We start from the raw sequence: 19,832 nt of genomic DNA on the forward strand, positions 1-19,832 counted from the left end.
GGTCAACCTGTCCAAACTTGTTGGAGGAAAAGTAACTAATGAGCTGCTGAAGTGACTAAATCGTCGAAGAGGACTGTTAATTCATTCCTGCATCTGCGACTACAAAGTGAAAGTAAATGTATGACTTCGGTTGCGCAGCTTACCTGTGATTTTTCTGCCTTTCTCCAATGGGTCTGTCGTATTTCCTGGCCTATTTCATCTTGTCCTTCTTCCTAGGTGAGTTTGCCCGATAATAGTCAATATCCTCATAAATGAGCCCAGAACTTAACATGAAACTACAGTACAATCCTCATAGGCAAAAGTATGCTGAGTTTATCTCAAGTTGCTAGGGGTCAAAAAGAGAAAATATCTCACTACGGATTTCCTTTGCTTAAACTGAATTATTCATACGTATATTAGTAATAGACTAATAGAATACTAACAGACTTATATGTACAAATTATTTCTTTTGTTTAATAACAGAGAACAAAGAAACACATAAGCTGTTATAAGCCTATCACATGCCTGCTTATATTGATTTACTGTATGTATGAAAATATTTACATAGACTTAACACATCGAGGTAACAACCCAATTATACAGATATACGTGCTGTTTACTTAGGAATATCATTCTTTTCCATACAGTGACAATGGCAGGGATGTGCTGTGGTATTTTGCACTGAAAAAGCTTCTTATATTTCTCAGAAAAAAATTTAACATGGCTGTAATGAGCTTTTTTGTTTTAAGTCAATCAGTTCTGATCACTCAAAGGGCTATCAATTTATTGGAATTTTTAAATGAGATTAATCTGTAGTTATAATTAATTGTGATTTATTGCACCCTACTTATAGCTTTTAAAAATTCTACTGTTTTGAAGTTAAAAATGTAACCTGTTTTGATAGGTAAATTTAAGATTTTAACATGAACTTCACTATGGAAAAAGGAACTTGTATGGACTGAAAAAGAAATTAGCGAACCTTAAAAAGGTAAACTTTGGACATTAAATGGTTCAGATGACTTCTGACACATCCACTGAACTGTCTGTTAGGGTTTTTGTGAAATCAGACAGTAAGTGGCAGAGATAGACTTAAAGTTAACATCACTGTGGCTGCAGGGAGACAGTGACCTGGGTTAATCAACGTTTTTGGAAAGCCATATAGAAACTTGTGACTAATTAACATAAAAAAAATAAGGGCACTAACTCTGGATTGCAGTTAATTGCAATTAATGGGATTGATCTCAACAGCATTACTTAAAACCCAAGAATATGATGACCTTGAGCCAAGATTATTATGTCAAGGTTTTGTTTTAGTTTTTTTTTCAGGGTAAAGAAAGAAAATTACCCTGCTTTATGAAACCTATATCCCATATTTCCCCTGCCACACTGATCATTCATTATGTGCATAAACTAGAAACAGCTCTTTATAATATTAAACTATAATATCAACTATAATATTTTAAGCTAGTCTGAATAATGGCCATAGACTTTTTATGTTTGATGCACATAAGATTTATTGTATATCTATTTGTTTAAGATTTAACACTGTGCAGCAGTAAAAGTATGTAAGTAAGTAAGACTGTTAGCACTAAAGGATAACATTTAAACCAGCAGCTCTTTGTATTTTGCTGGGATCATGAGCATACATTACTTCAAGCTGCATCTTTTCATACCTCTCATTTCTATTCACAGTTGCTGGACAGACTCCAAAATATGTCCTGAAGGGGAAGGGGGACCACTTGAAGCCAGACATTCCTGGACAGCCCAACTCGATTCTCTGGAAACACAACGGCAACAAAATAGTAGAGTTTGATGGCAGTGAGGAACAGGTGTATGACCTGTATAGAAATAGGATCACTCTTAACTGGATCACAGCAGAGCTTGAAATCACCGACCTCAGATATGAAGACAGTGGAGACTATGAACTGGAAGTAGACGTTAACGATGAATTACATAGTTCAGAATCTAAACTGGAGGTCATAGGTAAGTTTCAAGCTAAAACATAATTATATACAGTCAAACCATCAGCATTAGAACCTGTGTTTCAAAGCTGGAGGTAGATTGGATCAGTGTTTCTCAACTGGTCATAAATGGCAGGACTGAACCGTCACACACAACCATGTCAAGAGGATTTAAAGCATTATCGTTTGATATGAATACTAAAAAATGGATTTTATAGCTTGTGAATTGACTATTTTTTATGACGGCATTGCTATCAGTAGAGACTGTGCCCTCAACAAAATTTCAGGTGTTCGAGCACCTGCCGACAGTCTTCTATGTACTGTCAAAGCTGGAGTAAGGCTGGTTAGATTGTTTATTATACAGAGAAAAGTTAAACATTGATGACTAGCCTTTGTCAGTGTTGCTTTAATTTACAGGTCATTAATGCCAAGATTATTGCTTTTTTCCTAGCTGGAGTGTTTTCTACATAATTTAAGACATTTCATACTTATGAAAGTATATATTAATTCTTTATTTCATTTATGTTTTCTTTAAGACAAGGTTGTCACGCCAACCATATCCTGTAAATTAAATGAAGGCAGCAGCACCGATGGTTCTGTAGTCAAAGCGACGCTGCTGTGCTCTGCAGAGCCCAGACGACCTGAGTCCTTGATGAAGTTTGAGTGGAGATCACAGGGAAAATTACATCCAGGAAACAAATTACCAATATCTCTGGGAGATACACAAATTGATGAAGACTATGTCTGCACAGTGAGCAACCCCTTGAGCAGTGAGAGAGCTACATTCAGAGCAAAGGACTGCTATCACGGTAGGATTTTATATCAGGAGTACATACACATACATTTAAGCTAAGTGCAGCCAGAATACACAACCTGAATCCAAAAGATTTGTAGTGCTGTGTAAAAAAGTAAATGAAAACAGAATGTTTGATTCGCGAATCTCTTAAGCTCAAATTTTATTCCAAATATAACAGACAACTTATCAGATGTTGAAACAGACATTTTACACCACCACATCTCAAAAAGTGCAATGGGGCAATTAAAGGCTGGAAAGGAAAGTGGTACAAATTTAGCAATTAATTAGGTTAATTGGTTGCAGGTCAGTAATATGACTATGTAGTTATAGTAATATGTGATTATAAAAGGGGGCATTTAAGAGAGGCAGAGTCCCTCAGAAGTAAAATCATGCAGAGGTTTACCAATCTGCAAAAGCTGTGTTGAAAATTTTTGGAACAATTTCAGAAAAAAGTTCCTTAACAAAAAACTGTGGGAACTTTGAATATCATCTACAGTACCCAATATCATCAAAAGATTCAGAGAATCTGGAGAAATCTCTGTGCTGATACTTATCTTTGGGCCCTCAGGTGGCACTGCATTAAAAACAAGCATTATTCTGTACTGGAAATCACTGCATGGACTCAGAAACATTTCCAGAACAACTCAGTTCACCGTTCCATCCACAAATGCAAGTTAAAGCTGTATTAATGCTTAAAAGCAGATACAGGTTTTGATGCAACTTATGCTCCAATCCAGACAACATCTCTTTGAATTTAGCAAGACAATAGTAGACCAGATACGAAATCCATCACAACAGCATGGCTTCAAAATGAAAGAGTCCAGGTGCTGAACTGGCAAATATGCAGTCCAGACCTTCCACCAGCAGAATTATTTGGAGTATCATAAAGTGAAAAATCCAGAAAAGAAGAACCAGGACTGTTGAGCAGCTGCATCAGATGAGAATGGGGCAACGTTGCTCTTCCAAGACTCCTGTAACTGGTCTCCTCACATCCCTGATGTCTACAGACTGTTGTTAAAAGAAGAGGGGATGATTAACATTGCCCTGTCCCTACATTTTTTGAGATCTGTTACTGCCATCAATTTCAAAATGAGCCAATATTTTTCATAAAATGGAAAAAATATATCAGATTCCACATCTGATATGCTGTTTATGTTCTCTTGTGAATAAAATGTGGGTTTAGATTTGCAAATCACTGCATTCTTTTTTATTTACATTTTGCACAGCACCACAAATTCTCTTGGATTGAGGTTGTGTTAACCTAAACAACCAGGTTACGCTTTCATGATGGTTGGTATGTGGTTTGACTTCAACAGTTTTTTTTTGTTTCTGTGCAGAAAAAAATTCTCTTCCTCTGGGTGTCGGTCTCTTCTTCCTTGCTTTATTATTATTATTAGGTGCATTGGTGGGCACCGTTCTATTCTTCAAATGGAAACAAAAAGGTAAAGTAGAAAGAAATCACACTTTAACCAATAAACTGATAGAAATACCTTAGTATTTAAGGAGTACTACCTTATATCTGACCTAAAGTGTATTCATGATGTCTAGGTGTATAGAAAGCTGTGTGACAGTTTAGTGCTGCTAGTAAGTATTAACTTGGTAAAGATTCTTTGCTGTTAAAAGACCAATATGCTTCCGTGGCCACCCTCAGTCGAAAGCTAAATGCATCGTATTATTGAGCACAAGTCAGATTTTATTAACAAGTGAAATATTGTCCACTGAATAGAACTGTTAACGATGTAATAATGGCTTTATTATAAATAAAGTTAACTTTTTGTTCTTGCTCTCACATTTGCTTCCAGCATGTTTTGCAAGAGGACAAAAGGGTGATATCGAAAAACAGTCACCAGCCAAAGGTATGACACTTTATGTTTTTAGCCTGAGATTTAGAAACAGTATTAAATCTCATAAAAACTCATAGAAACCAAGAGGGAGGAGGAGCATGCACTGAGATTCTTTCCCTCTGCTGAGAACTGGACTACTTTAGAGTGTTTGGGTTGTCACTCCCATTTTAACCCCTTAAAGCCTGTTATATCATATTTGATACTTTCTTTTATGAGACCTCTATCTCATCAATAGGATCAATAAATTACTAAACAATCTGAATACAATCTGATAAATGATAAAAAATGCCCTCAAGTGGATTATCAGTTACCAAACACACCTAATCTATCAAATGGGACACAGAACAAATATATACTAAATTTTATGGAAATTTTGATTTTTTGGATTTCAGTAGAAAGTGAAATAAACATTTCAGTTCCAAAAAATGAGAATTTTCTGGCTAAAATGTGTGTTTTCAGGCTTTAATGGGTTAAAGATGTTTGCATCTCAAAAAATTAGACTATCATGAAAAAGTTCATTGGTTTTTTGTCACTCTTTTCTGAAAGTGAAACCCATATATTATATAGACTCATTACACATAGAGTGAAATATTTCAAGCCTTTATTTCTTGAAATGTTGATGAGTATGGCTTACAGATAAGAAAACCCAAAATTCAGTGTCTCAAAAAATTACACTATTCCACTAGATCAATTTTAAAAAGGATATTTTAAACAGGAATGTCAGGTTTCTGAAAAGTATGTTCATTTCTATGCCTTCAATACTCGGTTGGGCCTCCTTTTGCATGAATTACTGCATCAATGCGGCGTGGCATGGAGGCGATCAGCCTGTGGCACTGCTCAGGTGTAATCGAAGTCCAGGTTGCTTTGATAGCGGCCTTCAGGTCATCTGCATTGTTGGGTCTGGTGTCTCTCATCTTCCTCTTGGCAATACTCCATTAATTCTCTATGGGGTTCAGGTCAGGCCAGTTTGCTGGCCAATCAAGCACAATAACACCATGGTCACTGAACCAGCTTTTGGTACCTTTGGCAGTGTGGGCAGGTGACAAGTCCTGCTGGAAAATGAAATCAGCATCTCCATAAAGCTTGTCAGCAGAAGGAAGCATGAAGTGCTCTGAAATGTCCTGGTAGATGGCTGCGTTGACTGTGGACTGCAGAAAAAACAGTGGACCAACACCAGCAGATGCCATGGAAGCCCTAATCATCACTGACTGTGGAAACTTCACACTGGACTTCAAGCAACGTGGATTCTGTGTCTCTCCACTCTTCCTCCAGACTCTGGGACCTTGAATCCACATTGCTTGAAGTCCAGTGTGAAGTTTCCACAGTTAGTGATGATTTGGGCTGCCATGGCATCTGCTGGTGTTGGTCCACTGTATTTTCTGAAGTCCACAGTCAATGCAGCCATCTACCAGGACATTTTAGAGCACTTCATGCTTCCTTCTCCTTCCTTTCTTGAGACACTGAATTTTGGGTTTTCTTATCTGTAAGCCATAATCATCAACATTTCAAGAAATAAAGGCTTGAAATATTTCACTCTATGTGTAATGAGTTTATATAATATACGGGTTTCACTTTCAGAAAAGAGTGAAAAAAAATATTGAACTTTTTCATGATATTCTAATTTTTTGAGATGCACTAGTATACACTAGACCACCGAGCTCTCCAAAATAATCAGTTTTTTCTCTACACGTATTTATTTGCGTACTCTAAAGAAGACAGAAAGATATAAATTGCATATTAAAGTTTTCAGTCCCTTGGATGTTTTGCTGTTTTATTGGTTTGTATAAATCAATCATGGTCAAAATAATTTGGCATAAGTGACTACATAAATATTCACAAAAGTAAAATTGTCCTCCAGGATGAGCTAATATTTTGCCACGTGCATTTTACCCTCTATCATTACAAGCCTTCCAGAGAAGGCTGCCGTGAAGCATCCCCCCAACATGATGCTGCCACCACCATGCTTCACGGTGGGGATGGTGTGTTTGTGGGGATGTGCAGTGTTTGGTGTCCGCGAACCATAACATCTTGTCTCATGGCAAAAAAGCATCAAAGTGACCTCATCAGACCAAAGAACTCTTCCACTTGACCACGTAGTCTATCAAATGCCTTTTGGTGAACTCTAGTCCAGATTTGATTTGACGTCTTCAACATGCCACTCTCCCATACAGCTTTGACTGGTGAAGAACCCAGGCAAGAGTTGTTGTATGCAGAGTCTCTCCCATCTGAGAAACTGAAGCTTGTAACTCCTTCAGAGTATTCATAGGTGTCTCGGTGGCCTCTCTCACTTAGTTCCTTCTTGAGGACGGCCTGATCTAGGCAAATCTACACATGTGCCACATTCCTCCCATTTCATTATAATGGATATAACTGAGCTTCGGGGGTTGTTTGGTGGCTTTGAACGTTTCTTGTATCCATCCCCTGACTTACACTTTTTGCTGTTTTTGCTTGTAGTGTTCTTTTATCATCATGGTGTAATTGTAGCCAGGAATACTGAACAACCAGTGACTGGAACTTGCAGACACGGGTGTCTTTATACTACAGTCACTAGAGGCACATTCACTGCACTCAGGTGACCCCTCTGTCACTATTGGTGAGACTACTAGCACCAGTTGGCTGGACCTCTGTTGATTTAGGTCAGTCACTTTAAATGGGGTTAACATTACACAATCACTTATTGTAGCTTACATGTTTATACCTAATTGACATTATATTGTAGAAATCTGTTTTCACTTTGACATTAAATATGTTAAATACTTTTCTTTGTCAAAAAAAAATTAATTAAGTTGACCATGATTGATTTATAAAATCAATAAAAGGGTTATACATCCAAGGGCTTAAGGGTTTTTATAGGCACTGTATATAGGACAACTGTTGCCACCAGATAGAACCCAACATTTTCCTGCCAGACTAAAGATGAAATTAACTTTAGAAGTCAACTCAACAGGCAGGAATAATTTATATCCTGCAATCAGAGATGTAATGAACACCTTTGTACTTTTTACTGCTTGTACAAGTCTCATTTCTCCACCACTCATTTGTTGATACTGTGAATATGTCCAAATAAACTTGGCTCTGATATTATGGAAAAATGCAGGGGTGACCTCTCACTTTAAGCCATGTGTAGTCAAAGCCAAATTACAGGCCAGTTTTCATGTCATTTACAAAAAGCTTGAAGCTCCTTGTTTTGGATTTTAGTTTTGTATTTCTTTTTTTTAACAAAGTAATGGATGTTTTTTAAAATGTAGTGAATTATAGAGGCTTCCCCCAAAATATACTTACAGTGCCGGGAAAAAGTACATTCCCCCTTTCTGATCCCACATTTTTTTTGCATATTTATCACACTTAAATGTTTTGGATCATCAAACGAATTGTGATATCTTACAAAGACAACCCAAGTAAATACAAAAGCAGTTTGTAAATGCTGATTTTATTTATAAAGGGGAAAGAAAATCTAAACCTATCTGTCCCTATGTGAAAAAGTAATTGCCCCCTGAATCTAATAATTGGTTGTGCCACCCTTGGCAGCAATAACTGAAATCAAGCGTTTGTGATGACTGGTGATGAGTCATTTACATCGCTGTGGAGGAATTTTAGCCCACTCTTCTTTGTGGAATTGTTTTATCTCAGCCATATTCGAGGGTTTTCAAGCATGAACTGCCCGTTTAAGGTCACACCGCAGCATCTCAGTTTGATTTAAGTCCGGACTAACCTGGCATGCCAGATGGATTTATTTCTCACATCCATCTGGACAACGACTCATACACGGCGTTTGAGAAAGGGCAGAGCCTTTGAAAAAAACTTGGTGGGTGATTGGATGAAGGTTCTGTCTGTCACATCTTTACAGGCCAATCAGAGCAACAGAACACTTGACGTAGCTGCTAACAAGCTGTGCCCCTACCGAAGGAGTAAACTCCAGTAGAGCTGCATAAAGCGAACCATGGTGGCTATAGACATGTCAGTACACAACTTTTGTCATTTTTGAAAAGAAAACAACTCACTGCTGTTCTTTGTTCTTCTTTTAATGAAGACATACCATCAATTTCTGACAAAAATGGCACTTTAGCAGCATCCACGCTAATGTCTTACGCCATAATTGCACCGGCCTCTTGTTGCTGCTTACTTACGTCACAACTCTGCTGCACCAGAAAGTACTGCCCCTCGACACTTCTTGGTCCTGTCACTTTCTAACTGGGCTCAAACCGTTCTGACAGGAGCTTTGCAAGATGGACTCACCAGTGAGAAACACGGAAACAGATGTATTCATCTGCTTTGCAAAGTTAGACTTTGACTTGGCCACTCCAAAACCTTAATTTTGGGGGGGTTTTTTTTAGCCATTCAGAGGTGGACTTGCTGGTATGTTTTGGGTCGTTGTCCTGCTGCATAACCCAAAAGTGCTTGAGCTTGAGGGCACAAAGTGATGTCTGGACGTTGGCCTTCAGGATTTACTGGTATACAGTAGAATTCAATGTTCAATCAATCACAGCAAGTGGTCCAGGTCTTGAAGCAGCAGAGCAGCCCCAGATTATCCACAGTTATAATTGACTCAAAGTTTATTACACACTCCAGTATATGTGCCATAGTTCTTAGTCAATTTTGAACCATCATAAGTTGGTCCCCACTGACTACAGTTCGCGATTTTAGCACTTTTTCTACCATGTTTATCCTGTTAGTTCCAAGACTCAAAAAAAGAAAAAAAAAACGCATGGAACATCACTTTCACTTATTAAGAGATTAGATAATCTTAACAATCATAAGACAGTGAAAGCATAAGTTAGAAACTGGAGGAGGATGCAGAAGATGGTTGCTGATAGCTTAGCAGGACTGTACAACAAAGTCCTGTAGCAAAGTGACTGATGTGTGATGAGTCATAGATTAACGTGATATGTCACAATAATATCTGAGTTTTTATTGGCCCAAAGCTGACTTATGTGGGAGTCATTGTTTTAGTATGGTTAGTTTATGGCACTGTGGTCCTTATGGATATTTATTTGATTTTGAATGAAATGGCATTACTTTGATAATTAATTGAGGGACCTCCAAGCTTTTGCTCATGGATCCCCAGGGATCCCGGCCCCCCAGTTTGAGAACCACTGCTCTAATATACTGTTACATAAAGGATTTATTATCAGGGATCTCTTTTTACTCAATCTTTTCTTGCAACACTTCTTGTTTCTTGTTTCTGCAGAGCCCACTGGTGAAAACCGTCCTCTTCTGAGAAAAAGCCCCAACAGAGCTGAAACACTTGCAAGTCATCAGCCACTTGGCCATTTGCCACAAAATCATGAAACAAGCCCTGATCAGCTGACTGTCTGTCAAAAAGGTAACAGCCCCTGAATATTGATTACAGCTTTTAAAAGTCTACTTTTACATTACTAGCTACTGTATATAACATGATTATCTTTTTGTAAACTTCAGAAACACCACTGGGTCCATTTGTACTGAAACAAATTAATATAATTTTATTATTAACAATATTAAAAATTTTTTCATTTTGCGAGCTGTTGATGAAATACAAAGAGTTATGTATTTGTTATGATCTAAAGCAGTGCTTTTAAATTGGTTTAGTATCAGAACTGACCTCTCCCTCCTTAATGAGACATTTTGATCCGAAGTTCCAAACATTTTCAATTTCTCAAATGTGTTTAATGTTAAAAGTTGGGTTTCGATTTTTGATGGAATAAAACACACGACAAAACAAGAAAATAAAAAGTGCATCTTAACAGGGACAAGCATGCATACACCTTTTACTCAACTTCCCATGACAAACATTTTCGAGACATCTTGAGGAATTAATGCATTATCATTGGAAAACCAGCGCTGAATTCCAAGATGACAAGAAAGATAGGTAAAATTGGAATAAAATGAAAAAAATCTACACAGGATCACAGCAAAATAGTGTAAAATAAGGATGTGCAGACTCTTTGCCATACTTTTTTTCCAGGCACATATTCACAACCCACTGAAAACAGCTCAGTGACTCACTTTTGGCTCCCGACCCATCACTTGAGGGCCACTGGTCTAAAAGAATGGGCGTCATGAACTGTAATAAGTAGACACAGTTGAGGGCTGAACAAGAAAGAAAACGTAGAATTTTTTTAATCATTTCTGATTTTCTCCTTTTCTCAGCAGCTGATGAGGACCATCAGCCAGCAGGAGGTAAACAAAAAGATTATTATTACTTAAACACTTTGTAGGGTTTGTCAGAAGGATAGAAGATGAACTAAACAGGCATTAACAATTGAAAACAGAACTCATTCAAGAACAGTCAAGGCACAGCTTTGAAAACAGAAAAAGATATCCATCATTAGCAAGTAGTTGTAGCTTAATCCTATTTCCATTATCAGAACCACAAAAACAATAAATCCTCTCAGTCTTAGAAGTTAGAACCACAAAATATGTTTAGATTTGTTGATGAGTTCACCAATCATTGAATGTCATCTCAGTGCTACACTAGTAACATGTAAAACTGCTCATATAAAACGACTGAAAGAACATAGATTATTTGTCCTTTGAGAGTTGTCTTCTTCTGTTGTTTACTAAACATTTTTTTTCCTGACTGAGCCTTGATTGAAACTACAAAAGAAAATGTTTTACTGAAATATATTAATACACATTTATTATTGTCTGTTGAATCATTTGATTTAAATTTTGACCTTGGAAGCTATTTAAGTCCTGATAACATCAGTACAGATTAAAAGTGTGATTGAATAATAAAGTCTCTGTTCTTTTCCATCTTTTTCTACTAGAAGATTCCGGAGGGGTGATATCAGAAGGTAAAACAAAATATAATTTATTATAAATAATTCAGTTAAGGTTTGCTAGTTTTGGCTGGTCACTCTCTCCATGGACAGTCAGAAAGATGGCAAAAGATTATGAAAAAATGGCAGCCAATAATGGACAGGCTACACCAGAAAAAGACAAGGTAAACTTTGTTTGTTCAGAGCCATGATTATCTCACAGCTTTAACTAAAGCTTATGTCTGTCATCATAATCACAAAAGCAACTATTCCTTACATTTAAGTTACTGTTGAAAGCAATTAAGAGACTTCAGGCTATAATTTATCAATAGGTGTAATTTATTCATCGGAAAAATTCAAGCTAATCATTTTCTGTCAATTAGCTGTGTTGCACCTGGCCTCTTCTTGATATCACTAAACTGCTCTAATCTGGATGTATTTATTCATACTGCTTCTCTTTGAACATTTGTTTTACTAATGTTTATTTCTTTGTTTTAGGTTTGAAAGGTAATGTTGGTGAGCAGGAACCTGCATCTCCTCTTTTCTCTTCACGTGACAAGGATCAGGGTCCTCATGGGAACGTTGACAAAGGTGATGATGAAGGAAATGAGCTGAACAAGGTTCAACATTCTGACCAATCAAACACTGAGGAGGAAAGTGGACCAAACCAATCTGACACATCTGAGGAAAAATCTGAGGATGCACAGCCTCATGAGAAATCTACCTCTGAACAACAAGGTTGGCTGGCCTTTGCCCTTTGTTGCATTTCCTCCCATGGTTTATGTATTGTATGCATATATATATATATATATATATATATATCTTTTAGAAAATGAATTAGACGAAAATATGGATTTTATTTTAGTTTATCCCAATATCCGGCCCCCACAGGGTCAGTCAAGTAAATGCTGGCCCTTGTGTATATGGAGTTGATGACTCCTGTGTTAAAGCATTTCTTTACCTTTGTTAATCTTTTTCTGTGTTTCAGATTCAGAAAGTACTGAAGGGGAAGATATAGAAGCTGAGCCATCTCTCCAACAGAATCAGTGTCATCATACTAGTGACGGTGAAGGTGATCAAGAAGAAGACCAGGCCAAAGACTCTACAGAAGCAGAGGTCCAACCTTCTGACCTCTCAGGGTCTGACACAGAAAATCAACCAAACCCAGCTGATGGAAGGGAACCTGAAGACACAGCACCAGATCCAAAATCCACACCTGAACAGCCAGGTTTGTAAACTAGACTGTCTGAGCTACATGATGAATAATTAGAGAGAAATACACAAAGATTCAGGCTGATAAACATGAATGTGTCAGTTCTTCCTATTTAACTCTTGGTTACTAAGATTCATGTTAAAACACATGACCAGAATGACTATTAGGTTTGGCAGTCAGTCATTGGTCAGTTATATCTTAGAGAAGTCATTCTGTATGGTGTTACACTTCCTGCTATGTAAATCAATATTTAATCAGTTAATTAATATGAATGTTCAGGATTTTTTTCAAACATGAGAACTAAACACAGCCAACACTGGAACAGATTACAGACTTCACACTGCACATTTAGAAGATGAGATCTAGAATCACAATGAACATTTATTTATTCAATTATTGCTCTTAGATTCAAACCACTGCTAAGAGGTCCTTGTTTTGGGAGCTACAGTGCCGTAAAAAGATACTTTCCCCCTTTCTGATCCCGAATTTTTTTGCATATTTATCAAACTTAAATGTTTTGGATAATCAAACCAGTTTTGATATCTCACAAAGACAACCCAAGTAAATACAAAATGCAGTTTCTAAATGCTGATTTTATTTATAAAGGGGAAAGAAAATCTAAACCAATCTGGCCCTATGTGGAAAAAGTAATTGCCCCCTAAACCTAATAATTGGTTGTGCCACCCCTGGCAGCAATAACTGAAATCCAGCGTTTGTGATGACTGGTGATGAGTCTTTCGCATCGCTGTGGAGGAATTTTGGCCCACTCTTCTTTGCGGAATTGTTTAAACTCAGCCATATTGGAGGGTTTTCGAGCACGAACTGCCCGTTTAAGGTCACACCACAGCATCTCAGTTTGATTTAAGTCTGGACTAACTTAAGTCTGCAAATGACTAAATAAAAAAGAAAATATTTTACTGAAACAATTCAATACACTTGTATTATTCTCTGTTGAATTATTAGATTGAAATTCTGCACTGGGAAGCTATTCCTATGAAGTCCTGATTAGATTAGTACAGATTAAAAGGATGACTGAATGATAAAGTCTTTGTTTCTTTTCCATCTTTTTCTTCTAGAAGCTGATGTTGGTGGGGTGATACCAAAAGGTAACATAACATATAAATTATTATAAATTATTCAGTTAAGGATTGCTGGTTTTGACTGGTCACTCTCTCCAGGGCCAGTCATGACGATGGTAAAAGAATATGACAATCTGGCAGCCAACAATAGACAGGCTCCACCAGAGAAAAGACAAGGTGAATTTTGTTTGTTCAAAACCATGATTATCACACAGCTTTAACTAATAGGTTACTTATGTCTGTCATCATAATAACAGAAGCAACTACTTCTTACATTTAAGTAAATGTTGCAAGCAAATGAGTGACTTCAGGCTTTAATTTATCAATAAATGTAATTTATTCTTCAGAAAAACTCAAGCTAATTATTTTCTGTCAATCAGCTGTGTTGCACCTGACCTCTTCTTGATATCACTAAACTGCTCTAAACTGGATGTGTTTATTCATATTGCTTCTCTTTAAATATTTATTTTTCTAATGTTTCTTCTTTTGTTTTAGGTTTGAAAGGTAATGTTGGTGAGCAGGAACCTGCATCTCCTCTTTTCTCTTCACATGACAAGGATCAGGGTCCTCATAGGAACGTTGACAAAGGTGACGATGAAGGAAATGAGCTGAACAAGTTTCAACATTCTGACCAATCAAACACTGAGGAGGAAAGCGGATCAAACCAATCTGACACATCTGAGGAAAAAACTGATGATTAACACCCTGATGTGGAATCTACTTCTGAACGACAAGGTTTGGAAACTGAACTGTCTGAGCGAGGTGCAGAATAAGCAGTGCTAATAGCCTAGCAGTTATGTCACATGCCCAATGTACGAGGATGTACCTCTTAGCAGTGGCTTGAATCTGGCCTCTGCCCTTTGTTGCATTTCCTCCCATGGTTTATGTATCTCTCCTCTTCTTCCTATTGAACATTTTAGTCTCAAAGATTGCTCAGTTAAAGTCATTTTGCCATCTTAAAGCAGTGATAATCAACTGGAGGCCCAGGGGCCACATCAGGCCCCCACAACTTCCCATCAGGCCCCTGGAGGATAATTAAATTCAGAAAGTTTGAGAGGGTAAAAATATGGCATGCTATAGTTTAACGTTTTTTTCTTGAAAGAAAACATTCAACCTAGCAGCTTATCAGATAAGAAGCACACTTGCATTTCTGTAATTTAGCATGGTAAAAACATATTTATTATTGTTATCTGGATTAAAGTTGCAGTTTTTTGCAATAATTTTCCACATAAAAGACTCTTTGAGAGTGCAATGTCCCTCCTCTGGGAATCTTCACAGATCTGCTTCCTGCATGTGTTTTTGGCCAATCACATCACAGCATATTAGCATCAAACTCAGTGATAAACATCAAGAGGGCTCCAGTAATATGTAGCTAATAAGTCTCAATCTTGTGGCTGGCTGCAGTAAAGGTGATACGGACTGATTTCATAGTTAAAGGCTTAAAGTTCCATAAATGTTGGAAGGAAATGATGTATACCGTATTTTCTAGACTCTTTCTGAAAAGTTCATTCATACTGACTGACATGAACCAAGGAGTAAACATTACCGTCTATAGCCGCTAGAGGGCGCTCTAGGCTTGTGACAACTATATGCTGCTCCTGTACCACCAAAAAACTAACTGAACCATTAACTTCAAGAAAACAGAAAGAAAGTTTGGAGTGAGTGAGAAACTTGTGAGGGACTGGCGAAAAGCAGAGGTTACTTTTACTGCAATAAGGAAAACAAAGAAAGCTAGTCGCAGGCTGAAAGCAAGATGGCCAGAGCTGGAGGAACGAGTCCACAGATGGGTGCTGTGCTGCCGGGGGAGGCTTGTCAACGGTGCAGTTAAGTCTCCACACCCTGGTAGTTGCCAAGGGGATGAATATGAATGACTTTGCAGGCGGGCCTTCTTGGTGTTTCATGCAACACAACCGCCGCTCTATCAGAGCACGGACAACGGTGTGTCAGAAACACACTAAATAAATGTGACTCATAGTCCAGTGCGACCTATATATGTTTTTTTCCTCTTCATGACGCATTTTTTGACTGATGCGACTTATAGTCCGGGAAATACGGTATAAATAAAAAATGAATTCGACAAAAAAAAAACATCAGTCAAAAAAAGCTGGCACTTCTGAAAATGGAGTTGATGACTCCTGTCTTCAAGCATTTCTTCACATCCGTTTATCTTTTTCTGTTTCAGACTCAGAAAGTACTAAAGGCGAACATATAGAAGCTGAGCCATTTCTAAAACAGAATCACAGTCATCATATTAGGTGAAGGTGATCAAGAAGAAGACCAAGCCAAAGAATCTACAGAAGCAGAGGTCCAATCATCTGACCTCCCAGATTCTGAAACAGAAAATCAGCTAAGCCCAGGTGGTGGCAAAGAACCTGAGAACACAGCACCTGATCCAAAACCCACTCCTGAATCAAAGCAGGGCTTTATCCAAATAGGATGCATTTTATTAAAAGGATGTGATTAATTGCAATTAACTACAGAAATTCTGAAGTTAATCTGGTTTAAAATTTTAAACTAAAAAGTTTGAGAACCATTTTTTCATCATTTTCAGTTTTTTTTCTAGAACAGATTTAATTCCCGTTCATTATTCTCAGTGCTAACATTTTTATTTAAATTCTCCTCTTAGTTTTCATTTCCAATGCTATTTTCTATGAAATCCAGATTAGATTAATACAGATTAAATGGATGACTGAATGATAAAGTCTCTGTCTGTGAGATACTACCAGAAGGAAACACAAAATATTATTTACTATAACTTATGCAGAGTAGTTTTGCTGGTTTTGACTTTTTGCTCTCTGCTTTCTGTACTGTTTTCCTACTCATTCCACTGTCTACTCTCTGTAAAGGAAAAAAAGACCTAAAAATTGTCTTCGAAAACTGGAGGAGGCGTTAGTTTAGTTACTTTTGTTGTAAACTGTGGCCTACTTCAGAAATGGTTTTCTAGCTAGAAATACCCTAAAAAGGATGCTTTTAAAGCAGAACTGCCTCTGAACAGTTTAAACCTTTTCTAATCATGAGAAAGCAGGTGCTCTTTTTTTAACAGTGCCTCTCTTTATCCTGTTGTAGAGCCAGAAAAGAACTAAAGAGAGGGTGAGGAGACACCTTCTGCTCCAGCCACAGAAAAAGACCCTCATGACAGTCAGCCTAAGCCCCCCCTGACTGAGGGCTCTGAAGATTTGGAACCCAAAGACACTGATGGTGAACAACAGAAAGAGTCTATGGCAGAAACTGTAGTGACAACCGTCAGCGGATCCAATCAAGCAGATCTACAGAGCAAAAATGAATCTACTGAGTCTATCTAGGGGTATTCGTCCAGAGTTCCTGATCCAGAAAATTCAGATACAACACAACAAGAGCAACATTCCAATGGACCAGAGAACGACCCAAACATAAAAGAAACTAACTCACAAAAACAGTGGAACCAGTTTCTCCAGATCTATCAGAGGATGTCAGTGATGGAAAAGAAACAGATAAGAAACTGAGTTTAGCCACTTTCCAGCAGCCTAAGCACACCACACCAACTGGTGACCCCAGTACCACTGGTGAAGATCAGTCAACCACTGCATAAGAAAACCTAAAGAGGAAAAAAAGTAGTAGTGAAGTTAAGCAGGGCTCAGATGGGAGTGAGGTGTAGTCAGACAGCAGCCCCACAGAGGCAGATGAAGAAGAGGATAAAGAGATATATGTGATAAGGCAGTCAGCCATGATAGTCAGTGAGGACAAAGAATGAGGAGAAGGAAGTAAAGACAGTGTTGTCAAAAAACTGAAAATGAAAATAGATCATTTACAGACGGCAGAAAGCAAAAGCAAAAATGTATGACCTTAACTTACTAATGCTGTCTGTTTATAATATGAAACAGATGTCAGTCTATATACAGTAAAACACAAACATCTTTTTGTAGAAAGAAATGGCTACCACGCCAGGATTTAGACGAAACCAACTGCTGTATAAATATTTGATTAAATAAAAATAAAAAATTTAATTCTTAATCTGGTTAAGAGACAGGCAAAAAATTATTACATAAGATATGCCTCTTTATGACATACAAAAACAAACGAGTCATTATATACTTATTTTGGTTGAGAGTTCAGTCTTTTTGCTGCTTTGTCCATATCGGGGCGCCAAAATCAACACCAGCTGAAAGATCACAGGAGCTTTAAACTAGTTGCTCTTTTTATTGAAAATGTACCAAGTACCCTTGTTTAGGATGTTTTTAATGGTATTCTAGCTAGCAATGCTGGAGTTCTAACATTCTTTTTTTTATTTGTTGTCTTTTTTTAAACTTTTATACATGACTAATATTTTGAAAGTCATGTTAGTATTTTTTAAGATCACATTTACATGAGCAAGAACAAGGAGAACAAAAACACTAAAATATTTGGAAGAGTTTAACAAAACACATATTTTCTGGAGTGATATGCCCATTATAAGCTAAACAACACACCTAGCTTCTGTGTTAAGGTTAAACAACAGATTGTTCAAATTAGATTTTATTATTAAACTGAGAGGTTTACTGAAGGTACTGTATCAAGTTTAATAGTTTGAAGCTAAATAATCCCTCTGTCTTGATAAAGAATGTACTTTTTTTTAGATATTTTAATCCACTACTACAGAGCTTCTACATTTTTGGGTGATTTTAGCCTGTTTACACTAATTAACTGCCATGATTGTATTTGAAGTTTTTTGGAGCTCAGGGTTAGTTTCCTCTTGTTTTTATGCTTTAATGTATAGTTTTGATGGTATAGTGAATAGTATGTCATTGCACTGATGATTAAAAAGTGTGTTAGATATTTATATTGAGTTCTCTCTCTATGTCTCTGAAAAATAACACTCATTATAGAGATACACTGATTTAAAAACAGTGCCAGTGGTGACACTGATGTTTAAAATAACAATTTAGCTGATGGCTAATATGGCATCCACTGTTTTAAGTAATACTTCCATTGTACTTCACTGCCATTACAATTGTAATGGCAGTGAAGTGTCAGTAGGGGGCAGTGTTTGTCAGCTCTTGCCTCTTGTGTACACCTATTCCTCCAGATAATAAATGAGCTGTTTTTTTTAGGACCTTAATGCTGAAGTGTCTGAAGGACATCGTCAGCTGTAAAAGCAGAAAAGACACAGATGGAAATATGAAAGAGAAATGTGTTTTGACATGAATGTCTTGCTGAAGATTTATTTGAATTCAGTCCAATCCAGAAAATAAATGTGACGTTAAGCTGAGTTCAGGGCAGAGTGCTGAGGAGAAGTTATATAAATGTATTCACAAGGTAACATTCAGAGCAGTTCAGAGAGGTCAGCGGGGCTGTTTAAAGCAGTTCTCTACTACATCAAATTTTAGATTGAAACTGGTGTTTTTTATACAAAGTCGATGCATCTCAAGTGCTTTGTGATGTAAATGCATGAAAAGCAGGTTCACCCACTGCATGATGACGGTCTGGTGTCGATTTCTGGAGGTACTGGTCGGGGCCATGTGAGAAAGTCATGCATGATTAGTTTAACCTCTGAGTCACAGAGAAGTCTGTGATCTGCTACCACCTGACCCGTGGGTTCGGGGCACAAGCAGGGAATGAACACTATCACATTTCTGTGGTCGCAACAAATACCGAGGGGATATTAGAGTATTGAATTATTCCTGGGGATTGGGGCAGTGCCTCCTCAGAGGACGGGTCACAATGTGGTTCCACTGAGACGTTTCATTGATGCGTAGATGGCAGCAGGGAGCTCATGTATTGAGTCTTAAACCTCCTGAGACTTGAGCTTTTGTTGGAAATGCATTTTTAGTTTCTCACACTTATTTAGGATCAGTAGGACCTGATAAGTATAACACCTAAGTCTTGTCTTTTAACAGGAACGAGTTTTCACCAAAAATTATATCTGCATATGAGGACAGGCTTATCCTACTGCAACACTTTTTTTTTTTTTTTTTTTTTTTTTTTTTTAGATTTTTTAAAATTTTGTTTTTTATATACATATTTTGAGTGTTAGCCAGGTGGTAGGGGCATTCAGTCAGTAAGAAATGGTGTCTGTCATTCAAAGATATCCAAAGTTGTCTTTTATCTGATGATGGACGACAAGAACTTGTTTCCACTAAAAGTTCTGGAAATCCTGGAAAATTCTTTCTAGAATAATGAGAGATTCTTATATCAAAAAAATACCCCTAGATTGCCTAAAATGTCTAAGACATTACCAAAAGTGTCTGTGGAATCTCAAAAATCT

At 37.3% G+C, this 19,832-nt stretch overlaps 1 protein-coding gene across 1 annotated transcript; it reads left to right on the forward strand.

Annotated features, from left to right (window-relative positions):
- LOC121522964 lies at positions 1-17,749 on the forward strand. Its single transcript, XM_041807670.1, has 14 exons — positions 1-216; positions 1,672-1,962; positions 2,477-2,749; positions 4,074-4,178; positions 4,539-4,592; positions 9,769-9,903; positions 10,710-10,739; positions 11,330-11,356; positions 11,819-12,058; positions 12,309-12,548; positions 13,610-13,639; positions 13,712-13,789; positions 14,108-14,347; positions 16,679-17,749. The coding sequence occupies exons 1-13, from the start codon at positions 168-170 to the stop codon at positions 14,311-14,313; spliced, it is 1,758 nt and encodes a 585-aa protein (XP_041663604.1). The 5' UTR covers positions 1-167; the 3' UTR covers positions 14,314-14,347; positions 16,679-17,749.
- Positions 17,750-19,832: the final 2,083 nt, after the last annotated feature.

Source organism: Cheilinus undulatus, linkage group 15, assembly GCF_018320785.1.
Source record: "Cheilinus undulatus linkage group 15, ASM1832078v1, whole genome shotgun sequence".
In the NCBI taxonomy this organism is placed as follows: Eukaryota; Metazoa; Chordata; class Actinopteri; order Labriformes; family Labridae; genus Cheilinus; species Cheilinus undulatus.